We start from the raw sequence: 25773 nt of genomic DNA on the forward strand, positions 1-25773 counted from the left end.
GGAGAAGAACTTAAATAAAATAAAATAAAACTTAATAACCACTTAGTAGTGGATCCCATAGGAGGAAAATCAATAATCCATGGGAGTATCTTGATTTCTCTAAACATAACTCAAACCAGGCTTCATTTTCTTAGTTGATAGGATTTCAAATAAAAATATCTTAAAGATGTTATGAATAATTTTTTTACATTTCAGATATAAAGTGGTCATTAAATTAAACTATGTAATTGATGTTATCATCCAAACTACTAATCTAGGATTTCAGGCCAACAATAACATTGCCAGAGTAGTAAGGTTAAAATAATACTGCATTTGAATTAGCTGGATAATTGCATAGATTTCTACTATACTTGTTCATTATCTTTTTTCTCCTTCAAAGTATACACTTTAGAAAAGAAAGCTAAATGGGACATATTAGGTGCTTGTCCAAATTAGAAGTGGACTGACTCGTTTATCTAGATTAGGCCTGACTTTGTCTTTTATTCTTTTAAACAAAGCAGTCATGCACATTTTTAAGGATGCCAAATAGATTAGTTATTCTTAAATAATACATAATCTTAAAGCAGATTTTAAAACAATCTTACACAACATCCTGATTTTGACACACTACTTAGAGCCCCTGCTTATGGAGTTCTTTCTTTATATGTTCAAGTGAATATGGTTACTCCACTGCTTAGAAAATACAGGTTTAAAGGCCTTTGCCCACAACCAAGCAACTGTTTTGGCATGTAGAGTGTTGTTGTTGTTGTTGTTGTTGTTGTTGTTAATCCTCACCCAAGAATATTTTTTCCCATTGACTTTTATAGAAAGTGGAAGAGAAGGAGAGGGAGAGAGAGAGAAATCAATGAGAGAGATAAACATCTATGTGAGAAAGACACATCGATTATTACCTCTTACACATGCCCCAACTGGGGCTGGGGATCAAACGTATAACCCAGGTATGTGCCCTTGACCAGAATGAGCCCATGACCCTTTGGTGCATGGACCTATGCTCTAATCTGGGGTGAGGACCATCTGGTCCCCAGAATCATTTGGTATGGCTCTACCAAAGCATTAGGAATGAGTTAATTAAATGTTTGACCAAATACAGCAGGCTAATTTTTAAGTTGATAATTTTGTATGGCTCATGAATGATGTGATAAATATCCAAATAGTCTTTGGCAGAGAAAGGTTCCCCACCCCTGCCTAATTACTGAGCAATACTGGCCAGGGCTGGAGAGGGGTTTTGATCTTCCTTTTTATCTGATGCAGAAATAACTGGCAGAGATGACATTCAATCACAATAACTCTAAGACCTCATCTGAGGTGAGTTAAACAATCAAGGACCTCCCCACTCCATGATAACAATATTAAGCAAAAGGCTGTCTCAATTTTTGAAGACATTTCTTACTCAACTTTGTAATGAATATAGGTTTTATTTGGTTGCAGTAGTGTGAAGTTCATCTTTTTGAGAAAATTGTACTCAATCTTGGCAGAACTTCGGAACAAGATTTAATAGTTACAGTTTATTCCATCTTTTGCCCAAATTATGTTTTTAAAGGAGGAAGGGTGCAAGGAGTTCAGATGGTCATTAAATCTATAAACAGGGTAAGAGGGTTTCAAGACTAGAAAAGATAATCTGACTATAAATATCCCAGAAAAAAACTACTGGTATTGTTAATAGAAATTGGAAAGAAATCGATAAGGATTTTTTCCTGAGATATAAACCATTCTCTCCTTGACTTTTAAGACAAATCAGATGTAGATAGCTGGTAGCAGTTTGTTTTGAGAAAATTTTATTGGAAACACTATATAAGACATTTAATTAATAAGATTTTAGCACTTCTATGTGTGATTATCTTTGACTCCACCACTGATTTGGGCCATAGAGAAACACTGATGCTTTCTTATCTGTGACCAATAATTTTCCTAAAACATTTGCACCTACATACATTAATGCAATATAGTTCTATTAGCATTTACTAAAGGAAGTTGGGTATTGTAAAGGGAAGGTTATTATCATGAGCCTGTACACTTAAATTAGTATACCAAATGGTCACTGATGTTGACAGAATGGAATACACCATCTCATTGCTCCAGAAGGTAAGAAAGGTATACTCTAAGAAACTTATCGCTGATGAGATTGAGTCTGGGCAAGATTCTAGCCCTGGATCCCATAGAAGGGGAATCAATAATCTGTGGAGGCAGCTTAATTTCTCTAAACACAAGTATCTCACTGTCTTACTTGATAGGATTACAAAATCAGTGACTCAGGAAAATGTGATAAATACTGAGATACAGACTGGAGGCTAAAGCAATTAGACAGATATTAAATAGATAAACGATGGTGCCACCGTGCAAAATGCTGATCAGACATTTGATATCAACCTACAGGGATATTGCCAAGCGAGTGTTACAGCGCTCTGTCTTTGTCTCTGCCATTCCACATTTGTCTCAATCAAGAAAGTAATGATAAAAGGCATGTTTGTCAAATTTGGAGATAACATGAAACTAAGAGGATGAGCAAATAAGGATTAAAAAAATCAACATGCTAGAACAGCGACTCAAATTGAATTAGATAAAATGTATTGGGGGCTATATTAGATCTTATATTTGAATCCAAAGGAAAAATAATGATGTGACTGTTAAAAAGTTAATTTGAACTTGTGCTGTTTTAATAGAAAACCGATGACTAGAAAAAAAAAAGTCCTGATCTTTGCTAGCCAAGAACATCATGAGTAGAGCAGGCATGACATAAAGCATTTAAAAAATGTATCTGCATGAAGCCAGAGAAATGGTAGAGAAGGTCAGAATAGAATCAGACAGAGGCTCAGAAAGGGCACTGGACAACCCAAGGAGATAGCTAATACATGCAGCCCAACCTGGAAGGCAGTTTGATCCTGAGATGTTTCAAGTAGCTGGCTAATTGAGAAGTCAAGATGGGCCACAGTCAAGGTCAAGAGATCTGATGATGGCAGTAGGATTCCCACCAGTGGGAAATTTAAGAGGAGTTGGTTGTATTCCAAATAAAGAAAGCTTGGAAGGAGATCTTAGGCAGTGCACTAGGGTCCTATTGGCATCTGGGGCTCAGCCAAATCATTCTGCCACCAAGCACTGTAGGCAAAATGTCTACATGCTATGAGTTTCTCAAGTGTCTTAAATTGTTGGCTCCAAAATACATAAAGAAAACTACAATGTTAAAACTAATGTAACATTGTGATATCAAGTCAGCTGCAATCTAAAGCTTTTATAGTGACATGTAAATAATATTTAACATGACTGTGAATGCATTTTAATGTGTTTGTTATACTGTGCAAAGGTTTATTATCCAAAAGCAAAAGTGCGTGGGGGCAAAAAGACTTTAAATAAGGATAATCTGGGGTAGTCAAGGTTCCAGTGGTTCTCAACCTTCCTAATGCCGCGACCCTTTAATACAGTTCCTCATGTTGTGGTGACCCCCAGCCACAAAATTATTTTCGTTACTACTTCATAACTGTAATTTTGCTACTGTTATGAATCGTAATGTAAATATCTGACATGCAGGATGTATTTTCATTGTTGGTGACCCACAGGTTGAGAACCGCTGGGACAGTGTTAAGCAAAGAGATATGAAGTAGCAGACTCTAGAAAAGTCATTCTGAGAATTTACATGTTGATCAAACATAGGGGATGCCAAGGCTTGCCTAGAATGAGAAAAACCTGAGAATCTGGCTTAGTTCCTGGTGAATCAGTTCTTAGGCCTGCCTGCCTGGAAATCAGGGGGCCTCTTAGAGGATGCTTAAGAAACCAGGAACCATGTCTAGACTCTAAGATTCTAAATCTCAAGGACATGAAGTAATTCCAAATCTGTTGCTGTTTAATTCCTAAACCAGTCAGAAGTGGCTCAGTGACCAGAGCAGGAGTAACCTCGGGAGTGTCAAGATAGGGAAAGGAGCCAGATAATTCCGAAGGAAGAAGAGACAGGTAGACATGCCCACTTCTCAGCTTAGGACTTCACACTTCAAGGAGCAGAAAAGCAAACTGGGGGTAGACAAGGATCAGGTGGTGAATGCTCTCCACGAAGATGAACTTTTACTTATTATACGGTCATGCTCTCTAATTATTACCTAAAATCCTAATCAACTATTGAGTTGATTGAGAAAATAGTGAGATGGCCATCTCTAACAACTGAATGACTTACCACTCAGAAGGTGGGTGGTCAGGTAGAAGACAAACAGTCTATGGATTGTTGAATAGATCTGTACTTAGGGGTTTTCAGTGCTGTTAGAGAACTTTACAAATCTGGCTTCCATGGTTTGCTTGCTGCTTCTTAGAATATCATGGAGATTGAGATATGGGTGAGAAAGGAATCTCAAATAGACTTTAGAATAAATGTTATAAGATAGGGAGCCACTTGGCTTTCTTTGATCCAGTTGTATTTCTTATCCTCTGTCTAGATGCACAATTACAAATATCTAATCATCTTGGCATGGGAAGGATCTGCACATATACAGAGCAGTGATACTGAGAAATTTCTAATATTTCTGCCCTCACGTGGGAGGAGTAGAAGGAAATGGGGAGTAGCAGACAACTAAGGTTATTTCACTGGGTCATTTTCTAACCACAGTTGAAATGCTGATCACAGAAGTTGACTTAACTTGGGGCAGGAACACACAATGCAACAAATGCAATATACAGATGATGTATTATTGAACTGTACACCTAAAACCTAAACAATTTTATTAACCAATATCACCCCAATAAATTCATTAAAAAAGAAAAAAAAAGAAAATGTTGATCACAAGTTTACTTCAATTAGGTGCTAGTAATGACTATGAAAGCAGGAAGGGAACATGTTGGCCCCTGTAACCAGCTTAGCCACTCTTCACTCAGCATTTCTTATTTGCCAATAGCTAAAAGAAAGGGGGAGATCTCTGCCCTCCAACGTTTGGACAAAAGTCCTGGGTTTCTCTAGGACTGGACCAACTTGGGTCACATGTCTATTTTTAAGCAGTTAATTTGGCTAGGGCATTGCTATGAACTAGTTGTCTTAGGCTTGTCTATTGCCAAACCATGAGCCAGTCACCATAGCAAAATACCATAGAGAAGATATTTGGATAATTGGCCTAAGCCAATCAAGCCCCACACCATGAAACCAAAGATGAGGCTCTGGCTGCTCCACAAAGGGATATACGTTTTACTTAGGCTCACTCATGGATTAAAAGCTTAAATTTCTACATTATCTAAAATTCAGTTAAGTACAATTTTAGACCATCCTCCTAGCTCTATTAAGCACAGCAGGGAGCAATTTTTATTTCCAGATTAGAAAATGCATTCTAAATAGAGTGTTTCAAATAGCAAAGAAGAACAATAACATCCAGACACTTCTGCATTTGTACTAGCTCCATGCATCTTTATCCACTGACATCAACTTAATTTTATCTGTACTTTCTGCATCACTAAGAAGTCCCTGGGGGCTGAGGGGAAAATTTGAGAGCTTCTATGTAGTTACTGTTGCTAGGAAACAACATCCTTGGTATCTAAGTGTTTGAGCTTTGAGACACTGTGTGAAGCCACTGGTTCATAAAGGAAAACCTTTGGTAAATAGGTTGTTTAGGTGTGAGTAAATTGATGTTCTCTCTCTCTGTAGCAAATGTTCTTGTGTAACCTTTGAATAATAGTGTATTTGTAGGCCTTTATTCTTTCCTTTGAATCCAGCTGCCATTATGGCTCCCAGGAGAACTCAAACTTCTACAGAAATGGAGTGAGCATTCTTTCTTCCCTCCATATCATCCACAATTATCTCAGTGCCGTGAACACTAAGCCTAATGCGTTTTAGTTAAACAAAGTGCAAGTGAGCTTGGAAATCTAGACCCAGACCACTGACCATATAAACTGCTGAATATTATTAAAATCTGCATTGATTTATTGATAGCCATAGCCCAGCTTTTTGATTGTCCCTGGCCTTGAGGTGTTCTGTCACTCTTCACAGGTGGGAGACATTGAGGAGTGCCATTTTGGCCCACCCACTGCTTTCACCCCTCTCACCTCCAAACTGCAAGCCATCTCTGGACTCTCAACTCTAATTATCACTTATGTTTCTCCCCTAGGATTCTATATCTCAAAAACCAGCTTGAGGTTGTAATTTATCACTTCGTTACTCAGTTAGCCTAAAATTAACAAGCAGGTTTTCCATTTTGTTGGTGTCTAGATCTACCTATAAGCCCCCTGTGAGCAGAATCATCTTTATCAAGAAATAAATGTAGCTCATGAACTCTACCAAATAAGTTACCTATATCAGGTTAGTGGTTAGGGACAATACTTAGAATTCTAAGCAGCAAAGAGTATTCACTAATTCATTGATTCAAAAATATGCATGCGGTACTTACTATAGACAAAATCTGTTCTAGGCATCAGGAATTTTTTTAAATGAATAAAAAAAGTCCTTGCTTTCAAAACTTTATAATATAACATATATATAGAAGCCTAAGCAACAGAACAACCCAATGACCAACCTGTCGACTGGTCACTATGATGCGCATGCACCACCAGGGGGCAGACACTCAATGAAGGAGCTGCCCCCTGGTGGTCAGTGTGCTCCCATAGCCAACCTCCCGCAACTGGCCAACCTCCCATGTTCCATATCTTCAGCCGGCTGGCCCCATCGGCCCTAATCGGAACCTCTCATGGCCCCTCCCCCCTGGCCAACCTCCTGCAGCCCCAACTGCCCTGATCGCCGGCCAGGCCAAGGGACCCCACCTGTGCACGAATTTGTGCACCAGGCCTCTAGTAGTATAATAATAATATACTAGTACAATAGAGATGACAAAGGCAGAGGTAAACACAGTTATATACACAGATAAAATATTTGCATTTACGATATACTGTATATTTGACAGGATCTCATCAGGAAAGCAGAAACCATTCAAGGTTTTTCAAAAGGGAATTTAATTGAGAGAATCGGTTACAAAATAGGAAAGGCTGGAAAAGCAAAAGGAAGGAGGAGAAAAGAGTGCAAAGGGCAGAAGCTGCTAATAGCCCTGTCCTGGAGCCCATGGGCCTGAATCTGCTGTGTTCCTATGAGAGATGCTGTTCTAGATGTCTATGAACTTGCAAAAAGAGGTGCTGCCCCTTCTTCAGCTGTGAGAGTCTGAAATCACCCCACCGCCCTGGCAGCAATCACAAGCAACTGCAGCACCACTACTTCCAGAGCCAGAACCAAGAGCCTTCCCTCCCCTCCACCTTCTAATCTCCAGCCAGTTCTTCTGAAAGACAGCACCTAACATGAAGATGGAGAGACAGGGAGCCTAGGCCCAACAGTACAGAGCAACATGTAGAAAGCAAGATATGAGATTCAGAAACACCAAATGAATAGCTGGCACACCCCACAACAGAGGTTTCAATTTAAAGCCCTGGTAATCCCAAACCTGGAGCAAATAATTCTTCCCTAGAAGAGAGAATGCAGTTCTGTTGCAGATAAAGAAAGTCCATTTGGCTAGCTTAAGCAGAAAGAGATTTAATACAGAGAAGTAGTGCTTACAAAATTAAAGAACTAAAGTAGTAGGCTCCAGGCAGGGCCACTGGAAATGACTCCCAGACCACAGTGCCGACTGTCCTACGGATAGCTCCATCACAATCAGGAAGCTGGTGTTGACTTGTGGACCACCAAAGCTAAAACCAGAATTCCTGGGTCCAGAGATACGTATACTGTAGGAGTTGCACCAACAAATGAGTGCCTCCAACACCACCTCTGACATCATTTAATTCTGTATGATCCAGGGAACCTAAATCATATCCACAACCATAGTTGCAAGGGAATCTGTAGTTTTTATCTTTCCTAAAGGAGATGAGAACATGCTAACGGAAGCCAGTCCAGACAGATACCTACCATGGAAGGAATTTTGTGAAATGTATAACATTTAAGATACTCTTTGCAGGCTCCAAGAGGACAAGAGCCAGGCCAGTTTTATACTCCCAGGATGTTTCCACCATCTGACACTTACTCAGTACTCAATAAATATCTACTCGTTGAATGAGTAGAGACATGTACATAAGTTAGTGCCTGGTTGTAAAGTTAAGGTTGGTAACACAAAGCCGGGAGTCTTGATGATGAGAAGCAAGAATGCAATATTCTACATACTTTTATTGGATACCACCATATGCTAGGAGCTTGGTACATAGACACTGAGGTATAGAAAGGAATGAGAACCAATCCCTGATCAAGGAACTCAGAGCCTGGTGGGTGAAAGACAGATAAAGCAAGTAAAATTCAGCATGGTTCTGTGCTTTTTTTTTTTTTTTAATTTATTGCTTAAAGTATTACAAAGGGTATTACATATGTGTCCATTTTATCCCGGTTCTGTGCTTTGTTCAAGGCAAGCACATTGCCTAAGTGATAAAAGGCAATTGTGGGCAAGAAGGGCTGTGACTAGTTGCCTTGGGTATCTGTCCACACTTCTTCCTACACTTCGTCATGGCTTGCCGGGGTCCAGCCCCAGCAGGTCCAGGGGTTCCCCATAGGTGAGGACGGAGTTGGCGAAGAAGGAAGGACACGGAGACAGCGTTCAGTTGATCAGCAGCCTAGCCAGGATCTCTAGCCAGGATCTCCAGCCAAGTTCTGGTCTGGATCTCCAGCGAAGTTCTGCTTAGGATCTCCAGTGAAGTTCTGGTTTGGATCTCCAGCCAGGTTCTGTGTCCATGTTCTCTTGCTAGGTTCTCCAGCCAGGTTCTGTCCAGGTTCTCCAGCCAGGTTCAGTCACCAGGTTCTAGTCGGGTTCTCTTGCCAATTTCTGTAGTCAGGTTCAGTCCAGGATCTTTTGCCATGTTCTCTCGCTAGGTTCTGTCTCTAGGTTCTGAGGCCAGTTTCTGTCCAGGAACTTTTGCCATGTTCTCTCCAGCGAAGTTCTTCTGTCTCTAGAGAACGTTCTGTGTAGGTTCTGTGCCTAGGTTCTGTCTCTCTTGGTTCTGTGTTCTAAGCTCTGTATACTAAGTTCTGAGTTCTAAGTTCTGTGTTCTAAATTCTGTGTTCTAAGTTCTGTGTTCTAAGTTCTGTGTTCTAAGTTCTGTGTCTTGCTGTCTTATTACATCTGTATTTATACCAGTTGATTCAATCCTACCAATCTCTATTACAAAGGTTAGGGCGTTTCTTATCTTCATTCCAGGGAGTAAAGATTATGTAGCTTAAGCACGATTGTTCGTAGTTAAAGTGATTAATTACCCACCTGGCACTTAGTTAAGAGGTTTTATTCCCTCCCTAACTTCAGGGGAAAATCCCTACCTGGGGAAACACCCTTTCTCAGAGACCTTGGTTAAAACACATAGTGCCAAGAAGGTGAGCAAACATATTAAGAACAGTATGCCATATATGCCAGGTCCCTTGAAACAGCAAGCATGGACCGGCTCCCGGCAATGGCTACCTAATTATTTTATCCTTCTCAGCTCAGTTTTACCTTTGCATACTGAAATCTTTAAGGATGTTACAGTGTTTGTATGTATTCAACTTTGCCCTGCAAGTTTCCGTTTTCCTGCTAACATTAAATTGCTTACTGAATAAACTTTATGAAGTAAATCAGGTTGACACTGACATCAGCTTCCTTTATGTTATTTACTCTATGTAATAAGTAATCTCTCTGCCGGCAGGTCTGCTCTAGCCATCTGGCCAAACCCTCTGCAAAGCCATCTCTAATTCCCTCAGGTCGATAATTTGCTGAGACTGCTGTTAGATCATGAGATCCTGGAAAGCAGAACTAGGTCTATTCCTAGACACTCTACATGCTTAGTACCTAGATAGTGCTTGACACATAGTAGGCACTCAATATATGTGTACTGGAATATCGAGTATAATTTCCATTCATTTGCCTTGCCAGCTTAAAGGTGGTGGTGTTGTATGCTTCAGCAGGAGTCCTGGTGGATGTCTAGGAAGACAAGAGGCTGAGTCCAGAGTTGTCCATGGCAGCATAGAAGAGTCAGCAAAGCCCACATTAGAGGGCGCGGGAAGGGGATGTAAGCAAGCAGGTGCCTCTCCTGGGAAGCATATAGAAGTTGTGTTCTATCAGCCCTGTGTGTGTGCTGCCTACTAGAGAGGGGACACCCAGGATCATCATCAAGCTAATGACAGGCATAATGAGGTCAAAAACTATAGGTGAATGAATCCAGCCCCAAACTGAGATGAGGGCAAAGGTTGGTATTTGGGCTTTGATCTATAAATAATGTTTCTCTCCACAGAGAGTTGCTAGATACTGGGTTTAAGAACTTTCTCCCTAAAAAATACTTGTAATTCAAATATTCTATGTTGTCAACTAAAAGAAAACTCGTGTTCAGTCTAGCTCAGAATAGGTGAGCTATTCATTTGTGCAAGGTGAGGAGCCTGCCAAAAACCTGCCTGAATGAAAGACCACCCAGGCCCACATACAGGTGAGCAAAGGGTATGAGACAGGCTAGTGAAAAATCCACACTCAGATCAAGCCGGACAAGAAGACAACTTGAAATTTTGGATATATTGTCTTGGCTTCTTAAAGGATTTTTTAAAACTAAACTCTATGTTGATTCCATCCATCTTTTTGAAAAAGCTTATTTCTCATGCCAGCTTCCTAAATGGATGATGCTGGGGCATTTTTCATCCTACAAAAAAGGTCCATGGGAGAAACTTCCCCCAGGCCTGGCACCAGCACTTCTTCTTCCAGGCCAATTGGTTTGTTTCTAACTCATGGACTGTGAATTTTTTAACTGATCTGATTCTGTGATAGAAAGGCACTTCTATGGCTATGAAGAGGGAAAGGTCCAAATGATCCTGAAAGCTCATTTCCTTCATCCTGGCAGGGAGCAGACTCAGTGGATCTGAGTTAAGTGGATAGAAACACAGGCTGGTCCCAGCTGCTGGTTCCTAAGGCTATGCCTTTCTGACAGGGCCCACCTCTTCCACCAGGGCGTCCATTATCACACAGTCACATCATCACACTAATGTCCATTCGATTCTCTAAAAAGAACAGCATCGTAGGCATGGCTCATCTCTACTAGAATCTCGGCCACAGTGCACTCAGTCCCTTCTGATGAGCCTAAGCTGTAGAATAATGAGAATTGGGGGAAATTTGCATTTCACTACAACTCTACTTAGAATCCTGATTTAAAGCACAGTCATCTTACCATCACTTGCTGGGAATTGTGTCTTCAGCTCCCAGTCTTCAAATGAACTCCTAGCCTGTGGTCGGCAAACCGCAGCTCGCAAGCCACCTGCGGCTCTTTGGCCCCTTGAGTGTGGCTCTTCCACAAAATACCACATGCAGGCACGCACGTACAGTGCGATTGAAAACTTCGTGGCCCATGCACAGAAGTCGGTATTTTGTGGAAGAGCCACACTCAAGGGGCCAAAGAGCCACATGTGGCTCAAGAGCCGCGGTTTGCCGAGTTGCAGTTTGCCGACCACTATAGACCAACTGGACTATATTTAACTATGCTGTATTCTTGGTTTCAGATGGCTATACTACTGATGACATCGAGTTTTACTGGAATGGAGGAGAGGGAGCAGTAACCGGAGTAAATAAAATTGAGCTTCCTCAGTTTTCAATTGTCGACTACAAGATGGTGTCCAAGAAGGTGGAGTTCACAACTGGTGAGGATGTTTCCTCCAAAATAAACTAGGGCACTGCGAACGAAAGAAGATGTTTTCAACCAAGTGATGATCTGATTCTTTCTCTTATTTTTTTCAACTCAGGGTCATATCCACGACTATCACTAAGTTTCCGTCTAAAGAGAAACATCGGTTACTTCATTTTGCAGACCTATATGCCTTCCACACTGATTACAATTCTGTCCTGGGTGTCTTTTTGGATCAACTATGATGCTTCTGCAGCCAGAGTCGCACTAGGTAATGCACTGCTAGCACCACAGAGAGCTGGTGGGGTTTAGCTTTAAACAAATAACCAGTGTTTGGAATTATAGACAAGGATCTTCTCTCATAGCAATCCAAAGAATGCAACTAACATAAGAGTCCTTGATGATAAAGCACCTAAGTGTAAGCTCTTACAGAGTGAATGTTTTACAATGCCGTACCTTTTCAGCATTTTGTTAAAAATACTGCTCTTAAAAAAGGATCTTGGAGTATGTTCAATACTATGTAAGTGTTTCTTAGAGTATATTTTTTAAATTCTTATTGGACTAATTTTTACTAGCGGTGTGATGATTTCCTCTTCAGTCCCTACTTTTTGCAGCGGAGAATATTTACAGTGCATTATTCTCAAATGGATTTGAAGAAAGATAGATGTCATGACTATTACCAAGCTATGTTGAATGTTGGGAAATACCCTCTCTCGAACATTAACTGAAGTTAAATCTTATTGGTCTGAGTCTCCCTTAATGGAGCTCATCATACTTGAGTAAGGCACAGATAATTCATCAGCTATAGTAATGAGCTGGGCACAGATCATTCACAGCTCTATTCTGTGATCAGCACAGAATGAAAATGGTTTCCATCCCTGGGGGAAAAAATTCAGAATTAATCTTGCCATGGTTGAGTAGTTGCTGCAAGCTGTAAGGCTATATTTGAGACTTTAAATGGTTCCTTGGAAAGTTAGAATGTATAGTCTGTTTGATGAATCTGAGAATATGTGGATCTGTCTCATTGTTTTATCATAGAGCCATTTCAATTACCACTTTCTGGGGCTTATTCACACACACACACACACACACACACACACACACACACACGAGCATAATTTCTGGCTAAGCTAACACACATCTCTTCTCTTCCGAGATTACTGAACTGGTAAGATGATCAGATACCCTATCATGCCTAGACTAATTGTCATCTCTCCAGTTTATTTCTAACGGCTGGGTACATAAAGCTCATAAAGTCAAGTACTGACAGTCCCTTATTAAGTCAAGTGCTGACAGTCCCTTATTAACCTTTGAATATTCCAAGACTAAGAAAAGTAAACTAATAGTTTATTACATCATATGTATGTAGCTGCATGTTACTTTAATGTGCATATGAATATATGTATGCTATGGTTAAGGAAAACTCACTGAATGATGTCCAGAGTGGGGAATAACAACTACCGAGGCCATAAATTGTGGTTTTCCCTACACTTCTATCCTCAGAGTTAATGATATTTTGATTAGAGATATCAGCATATAAATATGCTGACTTAACCTGTACTTTGAGATGTAAAACCTGTGGTATTTTAATACTTATCTAACTAGAAAAAACATTCATTTACTAACCCATCTTGCTTTAAAAATTTAAACCAAGGAGTGAAAATAGAAATACAATTAGTGGATTTGTAAATGAATTGTTTGTTATTAGCTAGAATTATATTAGGTGAAACTTAAAATTTTATTCAAAAGTAAGACCACTCATGATGGTATTTCATATCATTGCAGCACAATTGAGCTCATCACCCATCTAAGCCAATTTAACTTTTTGTATGGTAGTCTTGACTTCATACTTCATCTGTTTTCCTAATGTTGAATAGTCAAATCAGGGAATCTATCTAGAATAATCTATTTAGCAAATGATTACTAAACTATTTTTTTCCCTTTTCATTTTCTACCTTCCATACCTGTTGCCAGCTTTCCTTTGTCTGTAATATTCAACTCATATTTTCTGTCTTTATTTTTAAGGACTGCCATCAAGTTTCAGGTGTTGTTTTTTTATCTCTGCTTTTATTTTAAATGCCTTTGTTTAACAGCTCCTTGCTTTTTTTTGTCCCTAGCTGTGTGATCTACACCAAAATAATCTCAGAGTTTATCTTTATTCAACTATAAAATGGAAATACTATACCTGCCCTATCGCACTCAGCAAGGTCTTATAACAGCCAAATAAGATAACTCATAAACAACTATAAACACTATACAAATGTGTAATATTAGTATTACAGCACAAACTATGTACATGAGATTCCAACCTCTTTTGCACTTCTTAGTTTTTCCAATTACCATTTCATTAATACCAAATACTTATTGTACAGTCACACAACATTATATGGTTAAGAATGCTATATTTAACAAAGTTGGTAATGTGAAATCTTTCCTTTAAGATCTTACAGCCTTAAACTTCTTTAACAAAGCCAAGTTGAAATTTTTAGGAAGTCTTTTCTTGGCTCCAAGGAACTAATTCATTCTAGGTTCTGGAATCAAGAAACTAGAGGTAATATTTGAAAATCCAATGCAACAAGATTTTATTATAGCTAAAAAATACATAAATCAAGTGATTAATGAAAATCATAACTTTCCTATATGCTTCTTCTTTTAGTGTTGTCTCTATCAGTTTATTTTAAAATGTAATACTGACCTTGTGATCTAGGTGCATTACAGATTCATGGAATGAGGTAGGTTTCCTCAAACTGGTCACCAACTTGCAGCTTGGTAGTGGCTGCTGTGGGGATTAGTATCACAAAAACAGATTTAGAAGGGAGATAAGATGCTGAAAGAAGAAGAAAGATGTAACATATAATAGAATGAGGGGTATTGGGCATTAGTCAGTAGGCATATCAATGGGATTTTGATATGCCTTTCCATCCACTTGTCCTTTTTCTTGGTGCATTATTTTTAATGGTTTTTAACTCTCCATTAGTGCCACATCCCACTCTATGATTTGTTCATGGACTATGTAGGGAGTCTGCAGTTTTGTCTTTCAAAATGTTTGCCCTTTCTGCCCAGTGGTTTATTGCATTACTGCCATCATTCTCGGGCTTCAATAAGGAAATGGCATCTGTCTTCTCAATCTTAAAAAGGACAACTTAACAAGTGCATTCAGCTAAGCTGTATCTTTCCATCTCCTAGGAATCACCACGGTGCTGACAATGACAACCATCAGCACTCACCTCAGGGAGACCCTGCCAAAGATCCCGTATGTCAAAGCAATTGATATTTACCTGATGGGTTGCTTTGTGTTTGTGTTCCTGGCTCTGCTGGAATACGCCTTTGTAAATTACATCTTCTTCGGAAAAGGCCCCCGGAAAAAGGGAGCTGGCAAACAAAACCAGAGTGCCAATGATAAGAACAAACTGGAGATGAATAAAGTCCAGGTAATGTATTAAATATTCCTAAGCCTTAACTGGTTTGGCTCAGTGGATAGAGAGTCCGGCCTACAGGTTGAATTCCGGTAAAGGGCATGCACCTTGGTTGCAGGATCCATCCCTGCCTCTGTCTGTTGGGATGTGTGCAGGAGGCAGCCAGTCCATGTGTCTCTCTCACATCGATGTTTCTCTCTGTGTGTCTTTCTTTCTCCCTTCCACTCTCTCAAAAATTCAGTGGGAAAATATCCTTGGGTGAGGATTAATATTCTTAACAATATTCTGAAATTTAGCAGCAGCATGGTGCTCAGGGCTCCCACAACACGGGGGGAAAAATGTTAATTTATCTTTAATAAGGCTCAAATACTCCTTCATTTTACGTATTTGAGAACTGAGGCTGGAAGAAGTTAGGTTGATGTTTTCATATATTAATATCACACCTGGACCTAAAATTCAACCTCAAGTTCATTATTCTTTATTCTAAATTACATAGTTGTAAAACTATATGCAAAAGAATAATTCCAGGTCTGCTTGATAAATAAATGAGAACTAAAGTGAATAAGCACTGTACTCTGGAAGTGGAAATGAGACAATAGAGCACAGTGGTTATAAACACAGATTGGAATCAAATTGCTTGTATTAGATTCCCAGCTCTGCCAGTCACTGGCTTTATAACTTCAGGCCAATCAACCTATATGACTCCTCATCTAATGTCAGTTCTAAATATCATCATCCATAAATGGAGACAATTATGGCATACCTATATCAGACTTGTTATAAGAACTAAATGAGGTGTTTTTTAAGTTCATTATTTAAAACAAATCCTAGAACATAGTAAGTACTCAGTAAGTGTTAGCTATTATCATTATATACAAGATATTGTCACTCTTTTTCTTTTTGCTGTTTATTAGTCAATCTTATGACTTATACTCCCAGTGGGTGGCATTAAATTAAAATTAATGCACTGTTTATTCTTTTAAAACATCTTTGTAGTCTCATCTTCTATGCCATTTTTACTGGAATCAGTTTAAAATTATGTACTTTGAAATACTGTGTTCACTACAAATTGTTTTCAAGACGGCACACAAGGTGACAACTCAAATATCCATCCATTTAACCAGTGTTCTGAGCACTGCTCTGAATGGGACAAAGTTCCTTGCCCTCGTGGAGTTTAGAGTCTAGCGTGGGGAGACAGGCAATATACACACACATCAGCACTAAGAGGATAATTTCAGGTACAGGTACGTGCTATAAAGAAAGTAAAAACAGTAATGGGGATGAGCATGGTTTGGTTCAGGTTGAGGCAATAGGGGACTTTAATCAGGTGACCAGGAAGTCATCTTTGAGGAATTATCATTTGATCTGAGACCTCAGAGTTAAGAAGCAACAACCATACTCTGTCCCATGTAGGCAAAGGAAGTAAGTACCGAGGCTCTGAGTCAGGAATTGCTAGATGTCGTAAAGTACTGAGAAAAAAACAATGTAGTGAGAGCACAGTAAATGAGAGAGAAAATAGACTAAGAAATGTGGCTGGAGAATCAGGCAGAAGCCAGACTATGAGCCTTCAAGGTGTATCTTCATGCTTTTTCGTAGGATCTCAAATTTGGACAAGCACTGCCAGATAATCAGAAAGTTATAAGCAAAGGAAACATGCAGACTCAGCCACATGGTCAAAATTCCAACCAATGCATTCAAATAAATTTTTATTCTTGTGTGAAACACTAAACTGGATGCTAATAGTGAAGGAATAGGCATGATACTTGCCCTCAAGAATCCTCTAATCTTGCTGGGAAAGAAAAGTATACTCCTATGAGGTGATGGGATTATAAAATGAGGCCGGATGGCATTTATTTTGAGGAATATATCTGAAAGGAAGAAGCTTCCCACTGTCTGATTGCAGCCCTAATAGCTAGAGAAGTATTTTAGCCGTAGTTTTCAAGGCCACCTCTTTTCTATTCCCATCCCCATCTCAGTTGTCTCGTAACTCTATTAGCTAGTACTCTGTATAGCTTGGAATGTCTGTTAACTGATACAACATAAAGAAATGCCTTACATAAAGTGGCAGAGTAGAACTGGTAGGAAAATTCAGAAGATATGAACTGGGTAGACACTTAAAAGATAGGTAGAACTGTGAAGTTACAAAGGAGAAAATGCCCTTTCAATTGGCTAGAAAAGCAATGTTCTATAGAGAGTAATTAAATAGAAAGGTCAAGCAAACTGAAATCTATTTATTTCAATAAAATAAAAAGATTATAAAACAAATTTTAACCAGTTTTGTGGAGCATTTGCCATGATTCCAGACCAGGATATGAGAATTTTCTAAGGTGCTAAGGGAAAAATAAAGACAGGAAAAAAACTTAATATATCATCATATCTAGATGTATACAGGTAATATATATTGCTCTGAAGAGAACTTACTGACTAGCTAATAAATAATTTAAATGTTCCCATCTAGCTAAGCTTGCTGGGTCAGTTGGTTGCAGCATCCTCCTATACACCAAAAAGGTTGTGGGATCAATTCCTGGTCAGGGCACATTTCTAGGTTGCAGATTCAATCCTTAGTCAGGATATGTACGGGAGGCAAATAATTGATGTTTATTCTCACATCAATGTTTCTCTCTCTCTCTTTCTCTCCCTCTCCCTCCTGCTCGCTCTCCTTTCCTCCCTCTCTAGTATAATATATATAATATAAAAATATATTATAATATATATAATATAAAAATAATGGACTATTGATACATGCATCAACTTGGATAGCTCTCAAGGGGATTATGCTGAGTATTAAATGATTACATATTGTATGGTTCTATTTATCTAACACTCCTGAAATAAAATTATAAAGATGGAGAACAGATTAGTGGTTGCCAGGAGTTAGAAATTGGGTGAAGGCCACATGGAACCTCTCTGCTATTTTTGAAACTTTTCAGGAATCTACAATATTTGTTTAATGGTTAAAATAAAGACCAAAGGAAAAGATTAATAAAATACATGAAGAGATGGCGAGTCTCAGGAGAAAAATAAAAGAAACTATAACAAAGAAGCAATGGAAATTATAGAATTGAAAAAGAATTAGATGGATTAGTACCAGATTTTATACAGCAGAAGAAAGAATTAGTAAAATTGAAGACAATATTAGCTTTCTCTCAACTTTTCCAATATACCAGTTCTTTCCATAAATGCTACTAATTCAAAGGATGCCTTAACTGACAACCTTCTGTTAGTTTGCAGTCGGTACCCTTATTATTTATGCTCATGACTTCCTGTGTTCTTCCTCCTGGGACTTATCACAATTATCTAAATAATAAAAGCCTAAGCAACCATTACAGCAGAACAACCAGAATGATCAGTCGCTATAATGCACACTAATCACCAGGGGGCAGACGCTCAACACAGGAGCTTCCCCCTGGTGGTCAGTGCCCTTCCACAGGGAGAGCACCACTCAGCCAGAAGCCAGGCTTGGGCTCACTGTTGGCAAGCGCAGCAACGGTGGCAGGAGCCTCTCTGCCTCCACAGCAGTGCTAAGGAGCAGAGGAGCAGCAAGCTGAGCAGTAAGGAGCAGTGAGCAGGTGGGCGGTAAGGAGCGAGGGGTCTCAGACTGTGAGAGAGTGCAGGCTGGGCTGAGACCACCCTCCCCCCCCCCCCGCCAGTGCACGAATTTCATGTACCCGACCTCTATTGAGTATATATTTATCTGTGTAGTTATCTTTTAATGCCTAACTCATTATTAGAGTACTAGAGGCCTGTTGCATGAAATTCGCACATGGGGGCAGGGGAGGGTATCCCTCAGCCTGGCCTGTGCCCTCTCACAATCCAGGACCCTTCAGGTAGGGTCCCTAGGCCTGGCAGGCGATCAGGGCCTATTGGGGCTTTTCTTCCCCCATCTGCTGGCAGCTGGCTCCGCCCCTGCTACTGCCACTGCTTCCCATCTGTGCAGCGCTGCCTCCCCCCCCCCCCCCCGCCCCCGCCACTGGTCACCTCCCTCTGTGGACAACAGCCGTGGTGTGCGATCACTTGACTGGCCTGGGCCTCCCTCTGTGGGGCGATCGCTGGCCAGCCCCACATACCCACCACAGCGTTACTGGCCGGTGGCCTGGGCCTTCCTCTGCGGGGCAATTGTGGGGCGATGGCAGGGCCCCCTGACCAATCACATCACACCCGCCTTGGCTGGCCTGGCACCAGTGCATATCATAGCGTGGTCGTCCAGAAGGTCGTCCGGACGGTCATTCTGCTGTTTAATCATTCAGCCAATTTGCATATTACACTTTTATTATGATAGATAGGCTTCCCAAGGGTAGGCACTCTATTATGTTTATTGTTCTTTCCTGGAACAGAGAAAATACCAAATAGTAATTGTTCAAGATGAGTTCTTAGATATCACGCAAGGTATTAAGTAGTACATCATAATGTCTTATAAAATCCTTATATAGTCATAAAAGTAAGAAAAAGAGACTATAGTCCCCTTTAATTTCTGCCCTTTCTTACTGTTTCTATCACTTTGATTTTTAACATTTCCTAAAGATGTTTTATATCAACCTCTGCTATTCTTTGGGAATCACAGTGTCATATGACTTCAGATAGATATAATCTTTAAAGGAGTGTCATGGCTAAGATTTTGTAACCTTCTTCATATTTGTATGGAATAGTAACACAGTGTTTCCATCTCAGGCAACTTATAGTCATCCCTGCAGCTGCTCAGCTTTTCCAGATCCCAACTTCCTTGTCCTCTTCTAAAACCAGGGGCTCAGACAGACAGTGTGCCAATAACAACACAAATGTATTACTTCATCTGTTCAGTGTATCATCTCCAGGAGAGGAGATAATAATGCAAGCTGTGTGGTATTTAAAAATGCTACCCCCTGGTTGAATTTTTAAAACTAGAAAAAATTTGATTTTTCCTTTCATTTAATGATTGGTTGATACTTGTCTTTCCTTTTAGATACTTGTACACAGTTGAATTAAATTACATATGTGCTGTGGTCCCAGAGAATGTTCATCTGAGGGCTCCCTAATATTTGCCTTGGTGCCCTGGAGCATAGAGTGGCATTGATCATTTATTACACGTTACTTTTGATGGCCTTGGCTGGACAGTCATGTCAAGGGGCAGCTCTACTGAAGCCTCAGAAGTGCTTGCTTTGTCTTGATTTATTGTGCTGCCAGCCACACTGAAACATCTTTTTATATGAGTACAGATGCTGAATCCAGACATTAGGAGAGTTTCAACCTCCAAGGTGATAACGGCTGTAGATTCATGAACCCCTCGGGCATCATTTGAAACTAGAGATGGTATTTAGAGTTTTGAAAGACACATTTCATAATACAATGAGACTGTAAGGAAGCCACTTCTGGTCCTGGGCCACTTTTATACTAACCTGGAACATATATGGTTGTATCTACTGGCCATATTGCCTGCCCATTTGGCAACAGATCAACCTAAGATTAAATGATTGTTGTTACATGGATGGTCCTTGATCAGAGACTGATTCAAAATCATTTTAAGTCACGGAAGACATGGGTAGGATCTGCCAAAGATTCATACCAAATGTGCATTTGCAACCCCAGAAGTAAAAAAACAAAAACAAAAAAACAGAATTTTCCCTTCAAATTAGATATTGATACTGTAATCTTTACTGTTTTCTCCAGATGTTTATTCTCTGTGGTGAGTCATCTCCATTTTAGACACCTACACTTATAGACAAATTTGTAAATGTAAATCAGCTTTGTATTATGACTAATTCTAAGGTACAAAGGGCATATGAAAGTAAACAGCTCTCTCCTTAAGTCTAGCTTGCAACTGCTGGATATCTATACTAGCCTTTGAGCCTAGGCCCAGGGCCACATCACTGCATCGCCCTCAAGCCACTAGGATACTTCCCTCAGCCCTTGATGAAACTTTAGCTATTCTGACTAGCATCTTGAATTGCAGATAAATCTGTGTTGACAGTTCATGACCTTTGGTCCTCAAATCCCTGCCCAAATCTGACTTGGTTCAGCCTTTGCTTAATCCTATCTAATTTTGACAGTCAAATGTCAAATAATAATTTCCAAGTCTCTCTCTCTCTCTCTCTCTCTCTCTCTCTCTCTCTCTCTCTCTCTCACACACACACACACACACACACACACACACACACCTCAACTATCTCATCTCATCTGTCTCTTATCTTTCTTATTTTCTATCTAGTTTCTGTATCTTTCTATTTTCTATCATATTTTCTATTGCTTATTTTCTTCTACATACAGTTAGGATTATTTTGGTAAACAAGAAAGAAATCAAACTTACTTAACTGGCTTAAGAAACAGAAAGGGAGAGGAGGATTTTTGAGCCAGTATAACTGATGGGTTCACATGTGGTTATATCCAGGTATTCAAACAGTGTCATTAGATAGCACCTCTCTTCATCTCATAATTCTGCTTTCCTTTATATTGGCTTTATTTACAGTAGACTCTTCTCACATGGTCATCCCACAAAAGTACTTTCTTCCATCATTTAATTACACTTAAAAAGTCTCAGGAGAGAGTTATAGTCTCAGGACAAATTTAATTCCTCTGACCAGGAAGATGAAAAACATTAAAGGCTCACGTTGGCATGCGGATCCCTGAAGCTTACCTCAATAACATGCACCAAAAGACTGTCAGGGCAATGTTTTCAGGAAGGTGGGATAGTACCAGGTATGTCAAACCAATAGCCATTCACCATAATCCATCTCAGACTCTTTGCCTGGAGGAAAAAGATCCAGACTCCTTAATGTGAGATACAAGGTCCACCATGGTTTCATTCTGCTTTCTTCTTTTGCCTCATTTCTTCTCCCTCTCCCCTTCACCAACATTGGGCTCCAGAATTAGAACATAATTTTCCCAAATTGCCATGTTTTCACTCTGTGGAACCTTTGCTTTGGCTTGTTGCCCAGAGGCACCGCTTGACTGATGTTTTCCCTCGTGCCTCAGGCTGAGCTGGTGCTCCTCCTACAGTTTTGCAGAAGTCCTGGGCCATTGAAACTCAAACAGAGCTCAGAGAGATGGCTCCAGGTCTGAGTTTCAGAGTTCCATATTCTTCAGACATTTGTCAGCCCCTCTTTTGGAGTATCCCAGGTGTGGTTCTGGAAGAGCAAGGGGAATATACAATGATGAACAGCAACAGCAACAAAAAAGCAGCTGTTCTCCTAGAACTTACATTTCAGTTGAGGTCATCAATTGTGTAGGCACATGATCTAATGGTAGATGATGATAACTGTGGTGAAGAAAATGGTGGGAAGCTAGCCAGGTAACAACCCGGGGAAGAGCATTGCAGGAGAGAGGGAACAGCAGGTGAAAAACACCCTGAGGACTTGAGGCATCAAGGGACAGCCAACAAAAGGTTAGTATGACTGGAGCAGAGAGTTCAAGGAGCAGAGTAGAGTGGTAGGAAAGGAAGGCAGAGGTGCCTGCAGGAGCCAAATCACAGGTGCTTTGTGGATTCAAATGGGAAATACGGGTTTTATTCTATTCTATTTATTTTATTCTTGGGAAGTAGCAAGAAGATCCAAAAAGAGGAGACATGATCTCTATTACATTTGAAAAGGATAACTCCAGCTGCTATGCAGAGAAAAGACCAGAGGGCTCATTCCTGGAAAGAGGGAGATCAATTATGCATCAAGAGTTGACGGTGGCGACAAATGGTCAGAATCTACTTCTCCAAAATAGAGCCATTAGGATCTGCTAATCCACTGAATGAGAGAAGTGAGGGAAATAAAGAGATCCAGGGTAAATGTGTCTACCTGAGCAATGTTCTGGAAAATGGGCAGTTGTTTCATTTTATCTTCATCTTTTATCTTCTCTGTTTCTTGAATATATGCAGTGTTTAGGTTTATGTAAGTTTATGCTTAACCTTTTATTGCTTCTAGGAATATTAAAGTTTCCAATTCTGCCCGTAGTTGTCAAGACAAGTAAAGAGACATGTAAATCATCTCCTGCAAAGCCTCTGATTCCCTTTACACACACCCCCCCCCAAAAAAAAAAAAATTTTAGGAATTTGATACCAAGGGATTGAGGGTGGGCAGCCCTGGTAAGAACAAATGAGTAACAGCAACAGCGTAAATGTGGTGCATTTAGGAGTGGGATGGGCAGATGGAAGCTGGGCTGTGTGGCTCTCGGTTCTCTGCAGGGGGAGCAGTCATTCCCCTGGACAGCTGCACTGCATAGACTGCAGGCTTCTGGAGGGCAGCTCAGTCTGTGGCCAGCATCACTTCCCTCAGCTTCCTGCTCTGTGCTTCAGACCCACTTAGTGAATATGAATCTAATTGAATCGGTTAGCAAGAAGGAAATGATTTTCTGTTTGCAAAGTAGATTGAGCCTGGAGGTATTTCTCAACAGGGCTTTAAAACTGCCACTGAAAACAAGATTATATTTTATTCCAATTACACTGAAATGAGTTCTGCTATGTTTATATATTTGAAATATCTGGAACAATTATATTCAGTGAGTGGCAACATTTTTCACAGCCTAAGGCACTGTTTAGGGGATATTGTTGGGGCAGAGAGGGGAGGATGAGGGAGACAGAGAGTGAGAGGGTGGGAGAAAGGATAGACCCAAGCTAGAAAATGAATTGCATGTTTGCATAGGGTTTCCACTGAGGGATAAAACACAGCTATCAGATCAATGTTTTGTGGATTTTAGACATTTAAAAATCACCCTTATGACGAGGGTGGGGGTAAGGGGGAGAGATCAACCAAAGGACTTGTATTCATGCATATAAGCCTAACCAATGGACACAGACACCAGGGGGGTGAGGAAATGAGTGGGGGGGGGGGGCGCAATGGGGGATTTAAGGACACATATGTAATATCTTAATCAATAAATTTAAAAAAATTTTAAATCACCCTTATGAATTTTACGCTAGCCTTTCTATCACTCAGGGTTCTCCAGAGAAAGGGAACCAACAGAAACAGAACAAACTTACACACAAAAAGAGATTTATTTTAAGGAATTGGCTCATGTGGTTGTGGAAAACAGCAAGTCCAAAATCTGTAAGGCAGGCTGGAGACTGGGGCGGGATTCTACGTTACAGCTGTGAGGTAGACTTTCTTCTCGTTGCACAACTTCAGTTTTGCTTTTATTTTTTTCCTCTGACCAGTTCTATTTAAGATGTTAAGGTTTCACATAATTTCTATTTTATTGTATTTTTATTGAAGTATAATCATCATACAACATTGTATGAGTTTCAAGTATATAAAATAATGATTTGATATTTGTATATATCATGAAATCATCACAAATCTAGTTAACATCCATCACCAGACATATTTACAGACTTTTTTTTCTTGTGATAAGAACTTTTGTGATCTCTCATAGCAACTTTCAAATATGCAATGCAGTATTATTAACCATAGCTGCTATGCTGTACATTTCATCCCCATGACTTATCTATACTAATAAAAGGATAATGTGCTAATTAGACCGGACATCTTCCTGGCAAATGTCCGGACATCCTTCTGGACAAAGCCATGGTGGTGGGGCTGAGGCAGAGGCAGTTAGGGGCGATCAGGCTGGCAGAGGAGAGCAGTTAGGGCAATCAGGCCAGCAGGCAGGCAAGTAGTTAGGAGCCAGTCGTCCCGGATTGCGAGAGGGATGTCCAACTGTTGGTTTAGGCCCAATCCCACAGAGAAAGGGGCCTAAACCGGCAGTTGGACATCCCCCAAGGGGTTCCCATATTGGAGAGGGTGCAGGTCAGGCTGAGGGACCCATAGTCCTATATAATAAAAGGCTAATATGCAAATCGACCAAACGGCAGAACGACTGGTTGCTATGACACGCACTGACCACCAGGGGGCAGATGCTCAATGCAGGAGCTGCACCCTGGTGGATCATTGAGCTCCCACAGGGAGCAATGCTCAGCCACAAGCTGGGCTCACAGCTGGTGAGTGCAATGGCAGTGGCGGGAGCCTATCCCACCTCCGTGGCAGCACTAAGGATTTCCGACTGCTGGCTTAGGCCTGCTCCCCATGGGGAGCAGGTGGAGAGTGGACCTAAACTGTCAGTTAGACACCTTCCGAGGACTCCCAGACTGCAAGAGGGCACAGGCCGAGCTGAAGGACCCCCTGCACGAGTGCACAAATTTCATGCACCAGGCCTCTAGTTTATTTATAACTGGAAGTCTATATTTTAACTCCCTTCACCCATTTCATCCACCTCCCATCCCCCCACCTCTGGCAATTGCCAATTGCTTCTCTTTATGTGAGCTTGGGTTGTTCTGCGTTCTTGGCTTTTTGTTTTTTGTGCAATCATTTGGTATTTGGTATCTGTCTGACTTATTTCACCTGGCATAATACCCTCAAGGCCCATTCATGCTGTAGAAAATGGAAAGAGCTCTTTCTTTTTTATGGCTGAAATATATACACACACACACACACACACACACACACACACACACACTAGAGGCCCAGTGTACAGATTTGTGCACATTGAAAGAAAATTAATTAAAAGAAATATTTTAGGGGCCAGGGAGGGACCACAGGAGATTGGCCAGCTGGGTAGGGACTGCGGGGGGGCTCCAGGGTGTGTCCAGCCAATCTTGCCCAGTCCTAATCAGCCGGACCCCACCAGCAAGCTAACTAACTGGTCATAGCATCTTCCCCCTGGTGGTCAGTGCATGTCATAGCAACTGGTCAAACAGTCAGACACTTATCATATTAGGCTTTTATTATATGGGATAATTTATTTATTCATCCATCCATCCATGGACACAGGTTGTTATAGTAAACTAGAGGCTTGATGCACAAAATTCATGCAAGGAGCTCCAAGGGCCGAGGCAGCAGCCCGGCCCTTGCAGCAG

At 40.5% G+C, this 25773-nt stretch overlaps 1 protein-coding gene across 1 annotated transcript in view; it reads left to right on the forward strand.

Moving 5' to 3' along the window:
• The window catches only part of GABRB1 (gamma-aminobutyric acid type A receptor subunit beta1), a 367547-nt gene that overhangs the window by 336306 nt on the left and 5468 nt on the right, over positions 1 to 25773 (forward strand). Inside the window, exons 6-8 of the mRNA XM_036332902.1 lie at positions 11429 to 11566; positions 11669 to 11821; positions 14737 to 14981. Coding sequence (XP_036188795.1) covers positions 11429 to 11566; positions 11669 to 11821; positions 14737 to 14981 — 536 coding nt within the window. The remainder of the gene's footprint in view (positions 1 to 11428; positions 11567 to 11668; positions 11822 to 14736; positions 14982 to 25773) is intronic.

This window comes from Myotis myotis, unplaced genomic scaffold, assembly GCF_014108235.1.
Source record: "Myotis myotis isolate mMyoMyo1 unplaced genomic scaffold, mMyoMyo1.p scaffold_m19_p_1, whole genome shotgun sequence".
Taxonomy (NCBI): domain Eukaryota; kingdom Metazoa; phylum Chordata; class Mammalia; order Chiroptera; family Vespertilionidae; genus Myotis; species Myotis myotis.